The sequence below is a fragment of the Lonchura striata genome, chromosome 11 (assembly GCF_050655825.1).
Source record: "Lonchura striata isolate lonStrDom1 chromosome 11, ASM5065582v1, whole genome shotgun sequence".
Taxonomy (NCBI): Eukaryota; Metazoa; Chordata; class Aves; order Passeriformes; family Estrildidae; genus Lonchura; species Lonchura striata.
The window spans coordinates 16359258-16379215 of NC_140713.1; the positions used below are offsets into that span (position 1 = coordinate 16359258).

Here is a 19958-nt window from a genome sequence, read left to right on the forward strand (position 1 = left end):
CCATGTTAATGCCAAGACAATGCAGTTTTTCTAAAGTCCTTTCAGTAGGCTGTGTATCTGATTTACCAGATTCTGCCTTCACACAAAGATCTCTGACATGTCTCTCTCCAGGAATTACAGAAGTTGTTGAATACTGAATTCAGCGAGGCCAGAAATTCTATTTGTCTTTCTGTCACATCTTCACTTGTGACATTGTTCATGCTCGTGTATTAACCATTCAAGGTAGGAATATTTATGAAAATTGGTAGTCCCCCTGAGGGATGTAGAAAGCTGTGAAGTAGACAGTGCAGTGCTCCTGCTGCAAAATAACCTTTTCAGAAATAGCTTCATTCTGAGCATGAATTGCTCTGAAACTGTATTTCCACAGAAGGAGTCACAGATATGACTGAATCAAGGAAACCTTGTCTGGCCCATCAGCACAATCATTACTGCTCATGAGATGTGATTACATTAGTTCCAAGTGCCATTTTTTTCTCTATTTAATTTCTGCTTCTGTGGATACCCTTCCTTGTTCCTCTCCACAGGCAGACACCCATCAAATGACCTGCACACCAAACAGAGCACGTAGCCCCTACTAACTGGTATTGCTGCAACACAAAGGCTTATAACACTTCTGGTTCCAAATTACTGTAATTACAGGACTGCCTGTTCTTGTTACATGTATAAAGGTCTAATGATTTTTTTCCTCTCAGTATTGCCAAACGCCTGATCCCAGGGATCCTCTGTACCAATTAGCTTGCAGGTTAGCTGGGTGTTGCCTGAAGTGCAGATACACCCGTGAGCTTCTCTATCAGATGCCCAGTCCTTTGACCGTGCAACACCAGAATTCCCATCTCTTCCAAGCACTTTGGCTTTCAACCCCTTACGTGCTACTTATTTTTAGATATGTTTTGCAGCAAACGCCCATTACTTCGCTGTTAGAATTTAGCAGGACCAAACTACTCTAGACATAATGAGAGACGAACGCTCTCCTCCCTCAGCGCGTCTCCCTCAGAGCTTTCTGCTGGCCCCAGCAGAACGGGGGACAGCTGTCCCTACCTGTCCGGGGCAGCTGCCTGTGCCTGCGGCCGGGGCCGCCGCACTGACGGGGCTTTCGGCGGGGACCGAGCTGCCACGGCCGGGGCCGCCGCACTGACGGGGCTTTCGGCGGGGACCGAGCTCCCAGGGCCGGGGCCGAGCTGCCACGGCCGGGGCCGAGCTGCCACGGCCGGGGCCGCCGCACTGACGGGGCTTTCGGCGGGGCCGAGCTGCCACAGCCGGGGCCGCCCCGGCCCTCCGCGCTAGGCGGTGACGCGGCGGGGGCGGGCCCGCGGGGCGGGCGGGCCCTTTTCTGGCCGTGCCCTTTTCTGGCCGTGCCGGGCGGCGGGGCCGCACTCCGGCCGGGCCGCGGCAGCCCCGGCGCAGCGGTGGCGGCTCCTGGCCCCGGGGTTATGCGCAGGGGCGATGTTCCTGCCGGCCGGCGCCAGGCTCCTCCCGCGCTCCGTGCGGAGCTCCTTCCTCAGCCTCCTGCTGCTGCTGCTGCTGTGCCCCGGCGGCGGGAGCGCGCCGCGCCGCCGGCCCGCGGGGCCGCCCGTGGTGCTGGGTAAGAGCCGGGGGGCGGCGGGGCGGGCGCTGCGGGGCCGGGCCGAGCCGAGCCGAGCCGAGCCCGTCGGCCCCGTTACCCACCCCCGGCGGGGCGGGCGGGGGCCCGGGGCGCTGCGGGCTCGGCACGGCCGCGGGGAGCAGCGCCCGGCTCCGCGGGGTCAGAGCCCGCACCGGGCGGCGGCCCCGGCCCGGCCAGCGGCGGCGGGTCGGGGCTGGGGCTGCCTTGGCCTGGCAGCGGCCGGGGCACAGACAAGGCTCGCTTTAATACGCTTCGAGCTCTTTAAGTAACACCAGAGCATCCCTGCTTAGCACTTTCCTCTCTATGAACCTTTTGTGAAAGAGGTTGGAATGATTCGTGGAAAGAGGAGTGATTGGGTGTTCCAGCAGTCGAATTGCCAAATTAAAAAAAAAAAGAAAAAAACAATCACTTCATCATGTAATAGGAAAAATGAGTATTTGTTGCTGGCCTGTGGTTTCACCTGTTAACACAGAATAGTTTATGATGAATATGCAGTTAATATTAATATAATAGATAATAAGTAGTATTTGTTAGGTGCTTTTTTGTATCCATTCGTAATAAGATGTAAATAAATTTTAAATGTTTCAATAACTTGTCTACTGAAACTGTAATTCTTAAGCATTCTAAGACAGCAAGTGCATTTGGTGACAGTAATGTCAGTAGCCAGTCCAGTGAATATATTCAGCATGCTCATGTTCTTATTGTTGATATATCTTGATGTAATGGGGGAAGAAAAACTGAGAAGTTGGGGAAAGTGCCATGTTGTTCAGTTCAGTCTCCATTTCCTGATAATAATTTAGGCTCTGATGGTGGCTTTGTTACTACTGTTACAAACTTCTGACTTAGAAGGGTAAATTCTACCAGAGCATATTAAAAAATGTTATCTCAGGGTACAGTGTGTACAAATCCACAGTTCTTAACAGGCCTCTGAACTGAATGACAGGCTGTGGTTTGGAAGTAGAAACTGCAGAAGGGTGTCCTAAGAGGCAGGAGTTGAAACAGGAAAAGTTCTTTGAATTCTGTCTGAGGAGGCTAGAAACAATCTTTTATGCCATCTTTCCACTCTGTAGTGCTGCCAGGGCCTTGGCACTTGCTCCAGTGCAAGCTTCCTGATGACAGAGATGTTTTAGTTGCTGCTCTAACATTGAACTCTATCTGGGAAGGAATCAAAGGTTTAAAAGCAACTGGCAGAAAGGGTTACTGATTGTAGGAGTGTGGATTTACTACTGATGGATCTGCTGTAAGTATATATGTTCCCTAAGGATGGTTTTAAGAACTGTGGCTGACCTACATTTCCTGAAGAGACATTCTGGTAAATAGTGTGTGGCCGAGCACACGTTCATCCGGAGTGTTTTACAACAGCCTTTCTTGCTGTTACAGTGAATTTTCATCAGATGCTGCAGAACTTGTATCTCTTAGTGTTCTAGTCAGTCTCTGTATTTTAGAATTTGCTGGATTTTTTGCTGCCCAGGCCTCATGCTTCTTGCATGTGTGACATGTTAAAATAAGCTTTTTAGGAATTGCTCCGATGAGGATGGTGGAAGGGCTTATTAGAATCATTTAGGGAAACATTCTAAGTGCTGGCTTAACACAGGTTTTTGGGGGAAGGGAGAAAAACCCACATCACCTGGGTACACAAATGAAAAAGATTTAGAGCTGTAAGTCTGCATTGTACAAGCCTGAGATGACTTCAGAGCCCATATGAGGTGGAAATACAGAGTTGATCTTCCTGATTTATCAGACTGGCATCTAGACTCCTAATTTCTCATGTAAGGTCAGTTTTTAAATAAATTTTTATCTTATAGTAAACAGGTGCTCATGATCAAAACACACTCTTGATCTGTTTGGAGGTTAACACGCCTCAGTAGAAAGGGGAATTAAGTTTTGTCATACTCTGTGTGTGGCAGGATGGCCACCTGATCTTAAGGAGTAAAGGAAGAAGAAATGCTGTTTAAAGGAATGTTGTCAACATAGTGATCACTTCAGAAATGTTTTGGACCAGGGATGGTCACAAGACCCCGTGTAGCTTGCTCTCAAACCTTTTGTGTAATGACCCCACTTTGCAGTTGCAATCTATGCTTACCCAAGTAACAGAGGGGAACTAGAGCAGAATCTTGCAAAATATGGAGTGTTGCTTATATGTGGGTAACTTCTGTTCTGCTGCCCAGGTACTGACAAAACTGGTGCTTCGAGGAATCTCACATCTGAAAAGAGCTGAGCGTCAATACAGCCTTGTAACTCTTGGCCAAAGTTGTGATAGCAACAGCTCTCAGATTTGGAGAGCCCCAACCGGCTCAGGTGGTTCTGTGGAGCAGCTGTGCCAGTCTAGCAGTTCCTTGGTCCTCACCCAGCTTTCCTGGTACCTATTTTTTGGCCACTTTGTGGAGTCCTTTGTCTTGCTAAAGCATGAGGAAATAACCTGATGAGGAAGAAGTGATTAATTTTGTAGTTGAATTATTTTAATGGAGGAGCTGGCACAAAGAACGTGGAGAGTGGCACCACATGGCTTGGATTAGGCTGCTTTAACCTGGTCTGTGCACCCTCGAGGTGCTTTAGTAGCCGGGGCCACTCTGCCTGGAGCTCGTGTTCACTCATACCAAGGGAGCAACACCAGGGACCAAATTCTCATGGGTAGTAACTGACAGCAAAATACTGCAGTGCAACTGCTCAGTTTTCTGAGATTTAAATCAAAAAGCAGTGAGGTATATTTATATAATAGTAACATTGGAGAAGAAGAAGAAACAGGTGAAAGTCAAAACCTTACTTATAGAGCCTGCTTGAAGGCCTGATATAAGGCACAGTTCTCATTAAAACCTAAGGTGATTGTCTCAGTTTCTTTTCCCAAGTGTTTTGGGGGAAAAGAAGACTAATTATGATACTGACTTACTTTTATGCCTTTTAAAAAATGTTTTCTATTTAGCCAGGATGATGTAATCATACAGAAAAATCTCCTTTAAGAACCAAAATAACCCACCGAATGCTTCTGATCTACTAAAAATGTATATTGCATATATTCTGTGCAATTGCTTCTGCAAATCTGCTTTATATTTAGATGTACTATAAGTTTTTACACTTATCAGTTTGGTGATGTTAAACAGGCTTGTCTTTAATGTTTGTGGCAAGTAGTTTTTGTGGCTGTTCTTCCTCCTTCATTCTCTGATTTAGTCCATCAATAATCACTGCATACTATCTCGTGTCTTAGGCATTTTTGGAGCTAGTAACCCACCCTTATAAGATCAGTGTCAGATACACTGAACTCTTTACCTTTTAGAGCTGACACAACACAATAACTATATCAATGTTCTGATACCTTCTGCAAACAATTTGTTAGGTACTTGGCTAAAGTTTTCTAGAAAGACACCTAAATGAAGTTTGTTAATAATTGATTTACATGCAAAGGAGCTGTGCCTGTGAATTCCTGCTGACTGCTAATTGAGCTGTGTATGTTTGTATGGTCAGCTGGCTCGATGTCAGGAGTGATTTAAATGTTTATGCCTCATGTGATCCAAGGTATCTGGAAGTATCATGTGAGATGTTGTTTGCTTTCTTGTTCCTAATTTTAAACAAGGCCTTTTCTGTGGAAGTCCATGGAGTGTATGAGCTGCTTCAAGATGTTCTCAAAGACCTGTAGTCAGAGTTTAAAATTAATTTTCCTGTAAAGTTGCTTCATTTTGAAGTAAGACTAATTTATAGAACCAAAATGATGACAGTTATTTGAGGAAATAATGCTGGTTAAAATGTTACAATAGTTGATAAATACCCAAAGGCATTTGCATTTCAGATAAAAGTAGTAAAAAAATATCAACTGCTAGCCTTCTTTTTTCTTTTTCCCACATGAAAAAATATCCTAGCTCCCCGCCCTGTTATTAAATAGATACCTTTTTTTTTTCCTTAGGATCCTCATATTTGGACATTTGTTGAATGATCTTTGTTATCTGAGCAGTCAGTCTTAAGGCAAGTCACTTTTGAGGTGCAATTTTCTTATTGTCTCTTAGTGGGAACTGTGAATCTGTCATTTAGACTTAAGGATAGTGATAGGCAGGAGTAGGAATGTATCCTAAAGCTAATTACTGCAATTCACAGTCTGTTACCTCTCTTAAACTCCAATTAGATATTTCTAATCAGCTTTTCTATGCAGTTTAATAATATAAAAACACATCTCAGAGGGAGATCTACTGGTTTTGTCAGGACATATGAGACCAAAAAATTAGCTAGGGATACTATGAATATTGGAAGTGAATTTGGCTTATTGATGTATTAGAGTGAGTTTTGTTGGGGTTAGCATCTTTGTGAGGAGGATGTACTAGAACTGCTAGAACACCAAATATACCAAACTGATAGAACACCAAGTTTCTTATGGAAATACTTTTCTCTGCTGAATAAGAAATCGAATTTTTCCAAATGTTTGCAGCTCTGAAATTGACAGAGGAATTACACAGCTGCAAATTAGGGAAGCAGGGTACTGTTTAAGATTTTGTCTTGGACATCCGGTCTTAACTAGTGCTGATATATTTTGCAGAACTTCAAACAAGTTATTTTGGAGTCAGTGTGCAGCCTTTAAACAGAACTTTTAGAACTTTAAAAGAAAAAAGGTTTAGAAAGTGCACATATTGGTAGATGAGAGGAGGAGGAGAAAAATTGCATACAGATTGCTCTGCCTGCAGGTCCATCCTCTGTATGGTCTGAAAGCAAAGGGAAACATGTTTTTCTACTGCTTTCAAATTCCATCACTGCTTCCAAATTCCACCAGAAAATTTAGAAAGCTATGCCCTTATCCTACAGAATTAATCTTCAGTGTAATATTTTTTAACCTGTTACTTATAAAAAACCACTAAGTAGTTCTCCAGCCAAAATGTAAATCATTAACACTGTTAAACTGGTCAGGTTGAAGGCTGAAGATCTTGCGTGTTTTTTTCTATAATCTCAAAACTAAAACTTTGTATTTTGTTTCCTATAGGTTCATCACAAAGCATCTTCAGTTTGCAAAGTATACTTTAGAAAATAAAAATGCCCCAGTGTGTGAGTGATAGTGATTAGCAGCTTCACTGTTAACATTTAAATGTCAACATGACAAAAACATTTTTGTTAATCCCTGCTTTACAAACAAACATGCATCATACTTGTATGCGAGAATTTAATTTTTAGCTACAGTATTTATCTTTGCACAGGTAGAACTTGTCCTTTATCTTTTGTTTAGAATTGAAGAAATTGCAATTTTTCATCTTGTTTCTTATCATCCCTTGAGTAAAATCAGTATGTCATGTTTCTCATCTCGTGTCCTGAGTTGGACACAGGAGCAGAGAAGCTTGAAGATAAAATATCTTAACTAAATGAAAGTTGCAGTTAATCTATGATCATTCCATTAAGTCCAAGTGAGACTTTGTACAGTATCCTGTTTTCAGTGCTTTGTTGATAGATGTATCTTGATTATAATCTGAAACTTCTTCAGCTGTGAGTTTGCCCTACTCTGAGCAGGAGTGCTTGTGATTGATTTGGTTCAGTTTGGAAACCTCAGCAAGTTCTCCAAACTCTAATACCCCAAATGTTTGTCTAAGACTTTGGAGGGTATCTTTGCTGGAAGAACTTTATTTTTACCCAAGGAAGTGAGATTCCAGACTAGAACAAAATGTCACTCTTCTTTGTTTTGCATTGAAACTGAAGACAAAATCAACCTGTTATGTCCTTGGCAGGTCTGCTGCTGAAACTGGCCAGTCATGAAAGATTGATATAAATAGAATTACGTTCTGTTCCTTTTCCAATTAAAAGCACTGATACAGCAGAGGCACGAGACTGGAACAAGTTGTTGCCTTAGTTTTCTGAGCAATTACACAGTAGGATTTTTGCGAGGTTACAAGACTGAACTTCAGTAAACTTTCTAGGGTGTGATGCAATGCTGTAATCTCCCTTACTATGCTTTCCAGTATATCAGAGTCCTTGAAATATTACCTAAAATAAACCATGGTCAGCTACTGGGCCTCTTAACATTTCACTTAAGGTGACAAAAATAAAGCTCCTGAAAATCTAATGAGAAAGTAGAGGTAGTTAATACAGAAATCCTGAGGTACATCTCATGGGGAATAACCTACTGTGGTTGGAGGTTGTAAGAGTGTGGTTATCTGAAGTTTTGGCCTTTTTCAGTTCTGCAATAACTTCTTTTCTAAAAGCACATCTGGTTTTCCACTTAAATTAGGCATTCTGCTAAAAGATATTAGCTCCTTCCTTAAACCATTGCTAAGTATCGGTGTATTGTAGAACTCAAACTGATTTGATTGTGCAGTTTACTGGGGAATAGGGGGAACAAATGTACGGGTAGACCTGCATTAAAAAACTTCAAAACTAAACATTGACAAGCACACCCTAAAAAGGGGGCTTTGTGGACCTGAAAGGAGTGGAGGGAACCCTTAAGAAGTGTCTAACTTCTAAATTTTTTTAATACAGAAAAACTTTTCAGTTCCTGGTATGTTTTTGTCTCTCTGGTTCTTGAGGAAAAAATTACTAAACATAACAGAACGTAAGAAGTTTCTCTGGAAACGTGGTGCTGAAAATTGTTAGTATTTGTTTAAGACTAATTCTAATTTGAGAAAATATTTTCCATCTAGGGTTTAAAAAATAATGAAGAATAAACCTTAGTTAAAGGAATACTGACATGTAGTATATGCCTTAAGAAGGTGCAAATACCCAAGACCCTTTCTACCACATCTTACTCATGTAAGGGATCCAAAGGAAAAAAAGTTGCCAAAACCTGAATGTAAAAGATCTGAAATTGCATTTTTACATTGTTAGCCAGTCATGTCTTGTGTTGTGAAAGTCTGGTCTTATGTGAAGAAGTAATATAAATCAGTCTTTTACTTTTTACATTTCTATCAAATTGGTAGTTTGCAGGCAGCTGTTTAAAGAGAAGAAAGTTGTGCAGTTGTGATGCTTTGGAAAAAAATTTCTTTCGTAAAGATTCAGTTTGTACTTGAAAAAAACAGATACGTTTGGTAATGTCCTAGACAATCTTTTTTTTTTTCATACCCATGGCCTCACATGTTCCTTTATAGTCCGCTCTTTGAAGTTAGGAGCTGTTAATCAAGAATCATTCTACATGTTAATTTCTCAGCTTTAAAAATATAGAAATATTTTCAATGGAAAATGTATATGTAGTACCTTCTTATGTAGTATTTTTTCTCCAATTACAAAACCTGATGGTGTCTCTGGGTGCAGTGATAATGCACATAAGGGCTACAGTATTTAGCTGTGTATACTGCAATAGAAAATGTTATATGCTTTAATTAACTGTCTCCTTTTTATATCTCTCTCGCCTCTTTTTATTTTTCAGTTCCAGGGGACTTGGGTAATCAATTGGAAGCAAAGTTAGATAAGCCATCAGTGGTGCACTATCTCTGCTCTAAGAAGACAGACAGTTACTTTACACTCTGGCTGAATCTAGAATTGCTGCTGCCTGTCATCATTGACTGTTGGATTGATAATATCAGGTAAGATCAGAAATGTTGCTCTTTGCAATTACATCCTTTCCTTAGACGGGCATGCAGAATGACATGTTCCTTTAAATTCCTTTTCCAATTCAAGACCAGTGAGAGGAATGACTTGGAATTCTGCTGGCTAGGCTGACAGGATGGGTCTGAAGGTGTAGCTCTGTTTCATCTGAAGTAGCTGTAATTGCTGATGAGGAGCAGAGGCTCTCTTAGTTTCTTCCACTTTCTCTTCTACCACTGACTCAGTGTAGGTTTGAGCACTTGTTAGACACCTCTATGGCCTTATCTCAAGGAGGAGGTTTTCTATTCTTTTTTTTTTTTCTTTTTTTTTTTTTGCCAAGCAATAGGACAAGAGGAAATGGGCAGAAACTGATGCAAAGGAAATTCCACCTGAAATATTTTGGTTTTAAAAATTGCCTAATTTAAAGCTTTAATGCTATTTCATAATTCAATCTACTTTATTAATATTCCTGTAAAAACAATATAAATATATGCATGAAAACAATAAATAATTAGCTGGTACAATTTAAAGCTATTGTGTTGGCATGTTGCTCTTTTATGAATGTACTGAGCTGTTGTAAAGCAGTCTGCTTTGTCTTGCCCTGTGCCTTATGGATTAGAGAGATTTTTGTTAAGAGATTTGTGCATCAGTTTAGATTCTATCTAGGTGCAAAAACTTGCATTGAGAAATGGCAATTGTATTGATATGGTACTAAAAACAAACCAACCCTCAACTATAATGATAGGGACGATTAAAGAAATAAATTCCTGACTCAATGCTCCAGATTCTTCACATCCTAAGGTGATCTGAAAAATATTTACACAACACTCAATACCTCAGTATGTTTCCTGAGGTGCTAGTTGTTATTGATCAGGAAATAAAGTATTCCCTTATGCTCATAGGGGTGTTTCTAGTTAAGTAGAAATTATTTTTTTAGGTAGGTTAATATTTTCTATGTCTGATTTAATAGGTATTTTCTATCCTACTGCCACATTACTATCCTCTTTATAAGTTTTTTCCATTTTGTGTCTTGATGCAAAGTCAAATGGTGTAGAACTATGTAAAGTAGCTTATATTTGAAAGGTGAAGTTCAGTCACACTTCCATATATTCAGTTTTAGAGAGACAAAAAGTCTTAGATTCTGCACATGAAACATTGAAGTAATTAAAGTAATTGTTTGCACAGTATAATCTCTTAGCCATGAGAGTACTCTGACAATGTCTGCTTGGGTTGGGCTTTTTCCTCCTTCTGAGTAACAGCACTTAAAGTTCTTGTACTGCACTCAGAATATAAGGCCCAGTGTAATTGAGGGCTGTCGTGTGGCAATAAAACATGTTTCATGCTTTGTTTAATTGTTTTTCTTCCCTTCCTCCCCAGGTTGGTATATAATCGAACAAGTAAGATTACAGAGCCACCAGATGGAGTGGATATCAGAGTCCCAGGGTTTGGGCAGACATTTTCCTTGGAATTTCTTGACCCAAGCAAAAGGAGCGTTGGTATGTACAGGCTGTGTCTGGAGTGCTTTGTCATTGGAGGGTTTTTCTAGTTTGTCTTTATGCAACAAGCTTCTGGAATGTGTTTTCAAATTACAGTTCTGTGAGCTCACTTGGCTTTTAAGAGTTTTCATTGCATTGTATTGTTTCATTTGTTGTGTGGCCTGATAGATTGAGACAAGAAGATTCAATGTTATTTAGTGTTGTGTCAAATCTAAGTTTGGTGGATGAAATCTGAGTAGGCATATTAAGGACAGATGCTTTCTGAAATTGAGATGGGTTGAGTAGAAAATTCAGTGACAGAAGCTTGACAATCAAAACTGAAATAAAAGCACAAGTTCTGAGTAAGATATTCTTTGGCTTTAGGAATGGGTTAATGGATTGGGAGATATGGTACCACAATGTGTAGCTCCTTGTATTTTGCTGGTGTCAGAATAACTATATAATTGCATTTGTGCTGCAAATTTCTGCTTTTTGTTTGGTGCTTTCGTAGAAGTCATATTTCAGAAAACACTGAGTTTGATAAGCTTTTGTGAGTTGTTGTTTGCTGTGGATGAAGACTGGATGAGTTGAATAGTCAGTAATGCACTGATCTTGACATGATTCATAGCATGGATCTGTTCTTTAAGGGCAGTGATGTGCTTAATGATCTGCACTAGGTCACTCTTACACCTAGAACAGAGCTATGATTCAATTCTCCACTTGAGGGACTGTATGAGAAACATTCAAGACTAACAAATGAAGTTCTGCTTAAAACTTAAATATGTCTCTGATGTTCAGTAGACTGTTCTGACACAGTTACTGGATGCATTTAGTCCTGGTAACACTTAAATTTCCAGTGTCAAACCTTGCATTAAGTAGCATCTTTCAATAGTCAGTCTGCAATTGACAGTCTGTTTCCCTTTTTGCTATTAAAGCTTTATAGTCCATTACCCCAGGGATAAAAAAATAGTTTTGGGGTAGTTTCCAGAGTTCTGCCCTGGGGTACAAGAATAAATGTTGGTGAAGTCCAGGCCAACTGTTACTCCCTACCTGTTGTTCATTTGCAATCAATAAAAGCTATGACTGATGAAAACCCTTCAAAAATTATTATGTTGCAGTTCAAGGGTAAACTTTCCTTTGCATGTACTACATTTGGCTGCCGAAATGTTTGAGATGTCAGCCATCTAGTAAGAAGTTTTGATAGTGATAGTCTCTCAATTTTGGGGGATAGTGAGCATGACTCATTTTGTTTAATGTGCATGCAGCTTTCTAGATTGTTACAGGCAAACTGCAGGTTTAATGTGTACATGTGGTGTCACAGATACTGCCTCTGGAACTTTGTTTTGCAGTAGTGTCTGACAGCTGCTAACCTTGTTACTCTTCTGTTTCTCTCTTATCTGATATTTACAGGAAGTTACTTTTATATGTTGGTGCAGAGTTTAGTAGATTGGGGCTACAAACGTGATGAAGATGTAAGAGGAGCACCTTATGACTGGAGAAAGGCACCAAGTAAATAATATACTATTATTTTAACAAAATTTTAACTCTCCTAGCCAGCAAATAACGTCATTTTTTTTTATTTCATGGGGCCTGGGTACTCCTGGGTGCAATGTAAGCTCAGTGTTGTGGTTTCATTTTTTTTTTTCTTCTTTAAAAAACTTGCTACTTTAAACTTGCTTAAAACCAGAACAAAACAGCAGAAAAAACCCATTTCGTTAAAGCATTTGCACACAAAATTCCTAAGGTCTGCATAATTATTTCTGTAGACAGTTCAACACCACGATTTAAAAGCTTATTTTTTTTTTTAAGCCCAGCATTCACAATTAATCATTGTCACTGTGTAATCTGTATTTTTTAGATGAGAATAAAGACTATTTTGTGGCACTTCGCAAGATGATAGAGTTACTGTATGAGCAATATGGAAGCCCTGTTGTCCTGATTGCCCACAGTATGGGCAATATGTACACCCTCTACTTCCTGAACCGCCAGCCTCAGGATTGGAAGGACAAGTACATCAAGGATTATGTGTCACTGGGTGCTCCGTGGGGAGGAGTGGCCAAAACTCTCCGTGTGCTGGCTTCAGGTAGGTGCCTGGAGGCTTTGCCCTGCGCTGTGTGTGTAGTGCACAATGCTAACGAGACTCTTGACTCTAAGACTGCAGGATGAGGGTTTAAGGTACCATGAAGGAAAAAATACTTTTTTGTAAGCAATAACAACTTGATGTTTCAAGCCTTGTAACCTAACTGTTACCAGTCATATTTGTGGGGGTGGACTTAGATTTCTCACATCCTGTAACAAGGAGCTTTCTCCCTTCTTGACCTCTCCTGACCTCTTTTGAGCAGATTGTTGTGTTGTTTGCTGTTTGGCCTGAACCCTTCTTTTTCTGTCCCTTCTGCCGCCAGCCTGATTGCTCTCTGATCAGTATGGCAATGCTACCAAGGACTCCAGAGCATTCAGTAGTTTCCTTTGATTAAAGATAACACAGCTGCTTGAAGTTAACATTAAAGGAAGTTTGTAGAGATGGTGGGGAACTGGTGTCCACTGTGTAAATGTCAGGTGAAAACTGTAACTCTACAGATTAGGAAAGTGAATCTTTGAGGTCTTGGGTTTTGCACACTGAATATGCCAGAGACTAAAATATAAAAAAATTGAATAAAGCAGCATAATGTATTTCACTAAGTAACTGAAAGTGACTGATGGAAAATGTTCACTTACCCATCATGTGATACCATAATTACATCATGTGCTTTGACATTTAGTTCTCAATGTTTCTGGCTTGGTTTTGGAGTTTGTTTCTGACCTGTTAGCTTTGGATATCCACTGTCTTCTTCCTAATCAAAGCTGACATAAATTTGACTTCATCAAAATGCAAAACACACAGTGAGAGTCAGCCATGCATGGTCAAAGCAAAGAATACTTTGCTTAGCAAAGGCATTTGATTCTGAGCAGCAGTGCACTGCTCCATTACTAATTAGAAAATTTGACTCAATACAAACACCCAATTTACACATTGTTAAAACTGTTGAAATGTCACTGTAAAAATTTATTTCCCTTTTCCCACAGGCTTTGTCTGACATATTTGCTTGCCATTACAGAAATGGCAAGAAGTGAACAATGTTAATATCACCTTCATAAAATTATACTATTATATAAAATTCCATAGTCCCATATCTCTGTTGGCTTAAACTTTTGAGCTTTATACCTTGTCTATGCTTTCTAATGCATCTCAAGCAAAGGGGCTAATTCTACTAATGCATAATGAATAGCTAAATTTCTACTAAAATTAAGTCAGTCATATTTTTACCTGTGTATCTGTTGTACTAAACTTCCATGTTTTTGAGCAGAAATTTAACAATCATATGGGAAAGTTACATGGGCAAACATAGTATCAGAATGTACAGGTTTAAACTCTTTGTCTCAAATATCCACCATGGTAAAGCACCACCATCAGCCCTTAGACTGCATTAGTCTATTTAAGAGTTTCTAAAGTTATCAGAGTTAGTATGCTGAAGAATTGTTGCTTTAAAGGAAAATACTGCATTTCAAGAGGAAAGGCAAGGCACTGTATGAACGCAATCTTTCTGCTCCCATTCCTGTTTATAACACATGATAGCAGGAACTTCATGTCAAATCCCCAGCTGTGTTATCAAAGTGGTAAACAGTACACAGGTGGAATTGTTTTCTGGAGATTTCTGTGATACTTTCAGCTACTTGTACATGAGCTTTGCTGGATCCCATTGCAGTGGGCAAAGACACAAAGCTCACAGTGGTTTGTTTCTGTTGAAAGGTTGAAATGTTAAGTGTCTTCCTTGCATCTAATGTTTTGATATTGTCTGCTGACTTAAATGTGGTATTGGCCGTCCTGTACTTCTTCACTTAGAAGAAAAGTAAAGGATTTGAGAAGCACTTAGAAACAGTGCTGTAAGAGAAGGCTGGGATAGCCAGGTTCTGTGTTTGATTATTCTGCTGGAAATAAATCTTGTACACATTCCTTTCATTGTTCAGTTCAGAACTTGGGCTTCCTTTGCTGAAAACTGCCAAGCAGTGTTCAGCACATTAGTGGTGAGAATGCACAGTGAAGTTGTTACACCACACAGTATCATGAGACCCGTTTTTCAGGACCTTTGTGATTCTGGCTGTGCATTTGAGTTTTCTTTATCTGTTTCAGACTAGCAATGTCTCAATATAGTCCTCCTAAAGATGGCTTTACTGTGCCTTGCTGAAGCAATAGTGCCACCCCATGGAATTGAAAGAGCACCAAAGTATATTTTTCAGGAATAGTGGTTTCAGTTGCAGCATTTCAGTTTTTATAGGATGGTTGACCTGGACCACTACATGCTGTAACCACCTGGAAATAACGGAAAATAAAATTCAAAGTTCAGCTGGAAGAAGAATTGAGGTGTAACAGCCACTGTGATAATGAAAACAAGGAATATAAACTCATCTTTGTCTCAGGGTTTTGTTGTGGTTTTTTTTCTTGTTTTTTTTTTTTTTTTTAAAAAGCAGCTTTTGTGAAGATGGAAGAACAATTGTTAAAACATGCAGAAAGGTGCATATAAATTATCCCTTATTGATGTGTTAAAGGCATTTATTTCAGTAATTCATCAACTCATATTTAGATCTTGGAAGTTATTAAAAGTCAGTTTGCAGAAGTTAATTTACGAGACAATCATAAACAAGAAAAACTTTTCAAACTGTCACTGTAAGCCAGGGGAACAAACTTATTATTCATGTTATCACCATGAGTGCTAGTAATTGGTGCTGATTAAGATTGATGTCTTGCTTTACGGATAATGAAATTCCACTTTTTTCTTTAAGGTGACAACAACAGAATCCCTGTCATCAGTTCACTCAAGATCAGAGACCAGCAGAGATCAGCAGTTTCCACAAATTGGTTGCTCCCCTACAACTACACGTGGCCTCCAGACAAGGTGTTTGTGAGCACACCCACAGCTAACTACACGCTCCGGGATTACTGGAAGTTCTACAGGGACATTGACTTTGAGGACGGCTGGCTGATGAGGCAGGACACGGAGCCCCTGGTGTACGGCATGACCCCGCCCGGGGTGCGCATCCACTGCCTCTACGGCACTGGCGTGGAAACCCCCGACTCCTTCCACTATGAAAGCTTTCCTGACAGAGAGCCCAAGATTTTCTACAGCGATGGGGATGGAACAGTGAACTTACAGAGTGCCTTGCAGTGTAGAAAGTGGGTGGACAGGCAAAAACAGGAAGTGGTGATGTTCGAGCTTTCAGGAAATGAGCACATTGAAATGCTGTCCAATGATACTACTATCTCCTATGTGAAAAAGCTGCTCTTTGATTTGTGATAACCTTGTGTTGATAGTTATTGCCTCACCTGTGATGCCTTCCCTTAAATATGGGGAAATGCCTTTTAATCCCTTGATATTTAGATATTTGAATTATTTATTTTGCTTTTTTAAAAGGTTGTTTTCAAGTTGCTTGGTATTCTAAATGATTGTTCGTCTCTGATTTGTGTTCATCATGCTTCATGGTATTTTCACATTCTGAAGATTTTGTCAAATATGCATTTTGGTGCCTCTGGTGTTGTGTCCAATGGTCATACAGACTTTCATTTGGAGATTGTGCGCTCCCTTGCACATACCACATGTAGTATGGATCCCAGAGTTCCTCTGTGTGGTCTTTGCAGGTTTGGAGTGGAAGGCTAGGAAGGATGGAAATTTTGAATGCCCAAAGGAATGGTATTAACAATTTGACAAACACAGCAAGCATATTCTGATCCACAGTTCCCATTGGATTAGTTTATAAATGTGCATATCTACTAGGTAAAATAGGGAAGAGGTCTGCCTGGAACTGTGCTACCATTGTTGTAATCCAGACTTTATTTATTACAGACAGTGGGGGAAAAAAAGATAGATGTGTGAAGTACTTGAAGCTTCTTTATTAGGTGCCCTACTGAGTTATTTTAGAAAGAGGAAATGGTTGCTCATCAACTTCTAGATTACCTGATCACATACAGTCTGGAGTCTGAGGAATTCTCAGCCTGTGCTTTACTTCTCAATGAGGGAATGAGGCTACACTGTGGTTGGTGCTTGTAATAACTGTAGCACAGTTATTGTGGAGTAGCACATCAATCAAAGCTAATTGAATACTGGCAAACAATCTGAAAGGTATAGAATTGCATTTCTGGGTGGAAAATGACTTCCTGTAGGGGAAATGATAATGGATGGTGGGCAGTATTTAAAGAAAAGTGAACTTCTGAAATGGAGTGGGGAATGAAAGCCAGTATGGAGTATAAACCTTGTTCTCAGTCGAATCCTTTGGCTCTGATCCACTTGCCTGACTAAGCAGTGATTAGATCAACATTGCATTCCACTGAAAAGAAATTTTTTGCTTTAGGACTAAAAGTAATTTTCCATAGATTACAAGTTTCATTTTTGCTGTTTGAAGAAGTTGGGACACATGGTTCCTTAAATGTTTCTATAAATTGCTGAACATGCAGTTTTGCAATTTCCTACGGTGTTGTTCTACTCAATGTTCAAATAGTAATTTCACCTCCGACCTCCACAGAAGTGCTGGCCTAAAGGCCATCATATTTACCACTTTGATTACAGAAGTCCTGTTGGAGAAATAGTTATATGCAAAAATTCTTTCTTGCTTGCTTTAAAACCAGTCACCCAGTTAGACAGCACTTAGTTTTCTAAAAATACAGCTTTGAATGCTTTCAAAATGCTAGGTTCTCCAAGAAAATTATTTTTAAGAGTTGCAGAAACTCATTGAACTATTAAGGATTAATTACTTAAGAAACTGAATATGTCTAAAGGCTAAAGTTTTAACTATTTTGGTAGCATGCCTAAAATGTTTTCTGCCACTGGATGTATCAATAAGAGCTGTAGAACTGATGGGCTTGAACTATTGATATTGTACAATGGAACAGGAGGTAGTTTTAAGACTTTAGTTTTAATTCAGAAATCTCTTGTTAATTCAAAACAATTTGAACTAGGGTCATCAACAAGCTAATTATTTTACTAAATTTTAACTTTCTTATGTAGCTTTATTTCCCCCTCTGTATTTTTTCCTAATGCTTATGTTGAGGGAGTGTAGACATTTTCCTGATTTTTAAAATGGATCATTAATCTTGTCCTCACTTGCCCAGTACCCTACAGTCCAGCAGCAAAATTGCCTGGACTTTTCCTAAGTACTGAGCCTTTGCAATGTGTAACTGCTGAAATGAAAAAAAAAAAAAACCAAAAACAAAAAACCAACACCAATCAACCTAAACAACCAATTCCCCCAAAAGAAGAAGCTCTACAACAACAACGAGGGGGAGAAAAAGCCCCCAACCCATCTTGAGAAAATTGCCCTTTAGCCATATGATTTATTTTATGCAGGGCTTGTCAGCTGGATAAGCTTCAGGCTTGTGTTCCAAGATTGCTCGAAGATGATAGAGCTCTTCCTTGGTCTGACTCAATTTTTGAATCAATGGCTATTTGAATAAATTACAGAAAACATAAAATCACAATCTATTTCTTGCTGAAGGAGAATGTCTGTTAATAAGCACTGGACTGAGTGGAGCTGGAGGCTGTATTGCAGGATATCAACATAGACATCAAGGGCTGAAAAATGACAAAGCAATGTAGGTAAACAATTCTTAACCTGATCTGGAGAATGTTTGTAAGATTCATTTGGATCCTTACCCTTATTAATCAATAGCATTTTCAGTCTCATAGCAAGAATTTAGCTGCAGGGTTTTTTTGTGAAGTTCCAATATACATGGTTCAAGAAATGCTTGTCCTTTTTGCTCTTCTTTTCTTTAGTACTTTTCAAATACAATTTTTGTGACCCAAAAGAGGAAAAAGGCACAAATTTTTTATTCTTTTCTAATTTTGGCAACCTAGTACTGCGTTGGAGATTGGCTGGCTGTATCTTTTAACCTGAAGATTTCTAAACCAGTTTTCTGTTAGTAGGCAAGCCTTGTGATAGTTAATGTGGTAAAATGAAGCTGAGGGTTTTTCAAGGCTTTTATTTGTTTGTTCTGTTGTTTGTCACTGTAAAGCCTTGTTGTACTGTTGTCAAGAAATGTGTGTCCCTGAGTCCTAAGTACTGTGTGAGAGCAAGAACAGTACCTCTGGTGCTCTTTGATTGCTTGTGGTGCATCTGCAGGCTGTAGTTTTATGTCCAGAAAGTGTGGGGTCTTTTTTCCCCCTAGCAAATGATTAGCAGCCCTTTCATTTGCAGTTTCTTGCAGGCTGGGATGCAGTTCTCGCTGAGAAGTGAATGCATTATTCCTGTTGCTGAAGTGGAAGCCCTGCACTGTGTGTGAGGAGTGGCTGCTCTCTGCCCCAGATCCTGTGCAGGGCAGCAGTGAGCATTGCTGTCAGACCTGCTGCAGCCACGGGCACTGAGCTGTCTCCTTCCTGTGGGGAGAGAGGTCTGAAAAAACTCTAATGAGAATGTTGCACTTTGATAAGAGGATTAACTCAGGTGCTTTGCCACACTGCACAGCTGAAGTCAGAATTCACTAATAATATCTTTTTTGTACCTAAAGCATTAATTATGTGTCTCCTTCCATATTTTTTACTTGGTTTTATTCTTCCAGGATATTTTCGGAAACCAAAACTAGTCTTGAGGACCAAATGTGTTTCTTATTTTTGGCAACTTGTAAAGAAAATGCTGAAGAAGCTTTCAGCTATCCTTGTAGTATTTCTGAAGAGGTTCAGAGTCACTATGTGATTTGTATAAAAGCAGAAAGCTTCAATAACTAGCAATAATTGCAAAGGATTTGCAGACCAAAGGAAGGAATATTTGGTATTAAGGTAATTCTTGGAGCACAGTGTGTTCAAGGCCCTCTTAAATTCAGGGAATGTTTGGCAATGACTTTGCTGCTCTACACTAACCAGTATTTTGTACAGAACCTATTCTGAGGCCTGGCCTTTTATATGTTCTTGTGTATAAATGTGTTCAATAGATTTTGAATATTTTATTGTCAAATTTGATAATATAATAAAGTTGATCTAATAGAGATTGTGTCCTATTGTGAATAATGTGCTGTCTCAGTTCTCAGAAGAAATGAAAATTGGGTGCTGTTTTTCGTCCTTAGAGATGGTTGGCATATCTCAAAGTAATTCTTGCTTAACCTCCCAAATGCACCTACTGTCTTGTGGTACATTTGGAGTTCACTCTTAATTGTTCTTGAATTTATGGAGGTGTGAGTGAGGCTACTCAATTTCTTTTTGCATTTTACTTGCTTGTGTTAAAAAACAAGTTCTCAGGATGCATTATAATTCAGGTAATTATTTTGAAATCAGTTCCTCAGTTGTGAAGTGTTTTAAATGCCTGCAGTTGCCTTTCTAGTGTTGGTTTCCAAATGGATCCACAAACCCATGCATGATGACCATACAGTTTTATAGTTGCATGAA

At 39.8% G+C, this 19958-nt stretch overlaps 1 protein-coding gene across 1 annotated transcript; it reads left to right on the forward strand.

The window, feature by feature from the left end:
- The first annotated feature begins 1310 nt into the window (after positions 1-1310).
- PLA2G15 (phospholipase A2 group XV) lies at positions 1311-19561 on the forward strand. Its single transcript, XM_021535249.3, has 6 exons — positions 1311-1582; positions 8925-9081; positions 10460-10578; positions 11968-12066; positions 12416-12640; positions 15376-19561. The coding sequence occupies exons 1-6, from the start codon at positions 1444-1446 to the stop codon at positions 15885-15887; spliced, it is 1251 nt and encodes a 416-aa protein (XP_021390924.3). The 5' UTR covers positions 1311-1443; the 3' UTR covers positions 15888-19561.
- Positions 19562-19958: the final 397 nt, after the last annotated feature.

Bases quoted from the DNA above. Each gene is read 5' to 3' on its own strand.
- PLA2G15 (XM_021535249.3), top strand. From the start codon at position 1,444: ATGTTCCTGCCGGCCGGCGCCAGGCTCCTCCCGCGCTCCGTGCGGAGC. The intron at 12,067-12,415 runs GTAAATAATATA...TGTATTTTTTAG, and splicing joins TGACTGGAGAAAGGCACCAA to ATGAGAATAAAGACTATTTT. The intron at 12,641-15,375 runs GTAGGTGCCTGG...TTTTTCTTTAAG, and splicing joins TCTCCGTGTGCTGGCTTCAG to GTGACAACAACAGAATCCCT.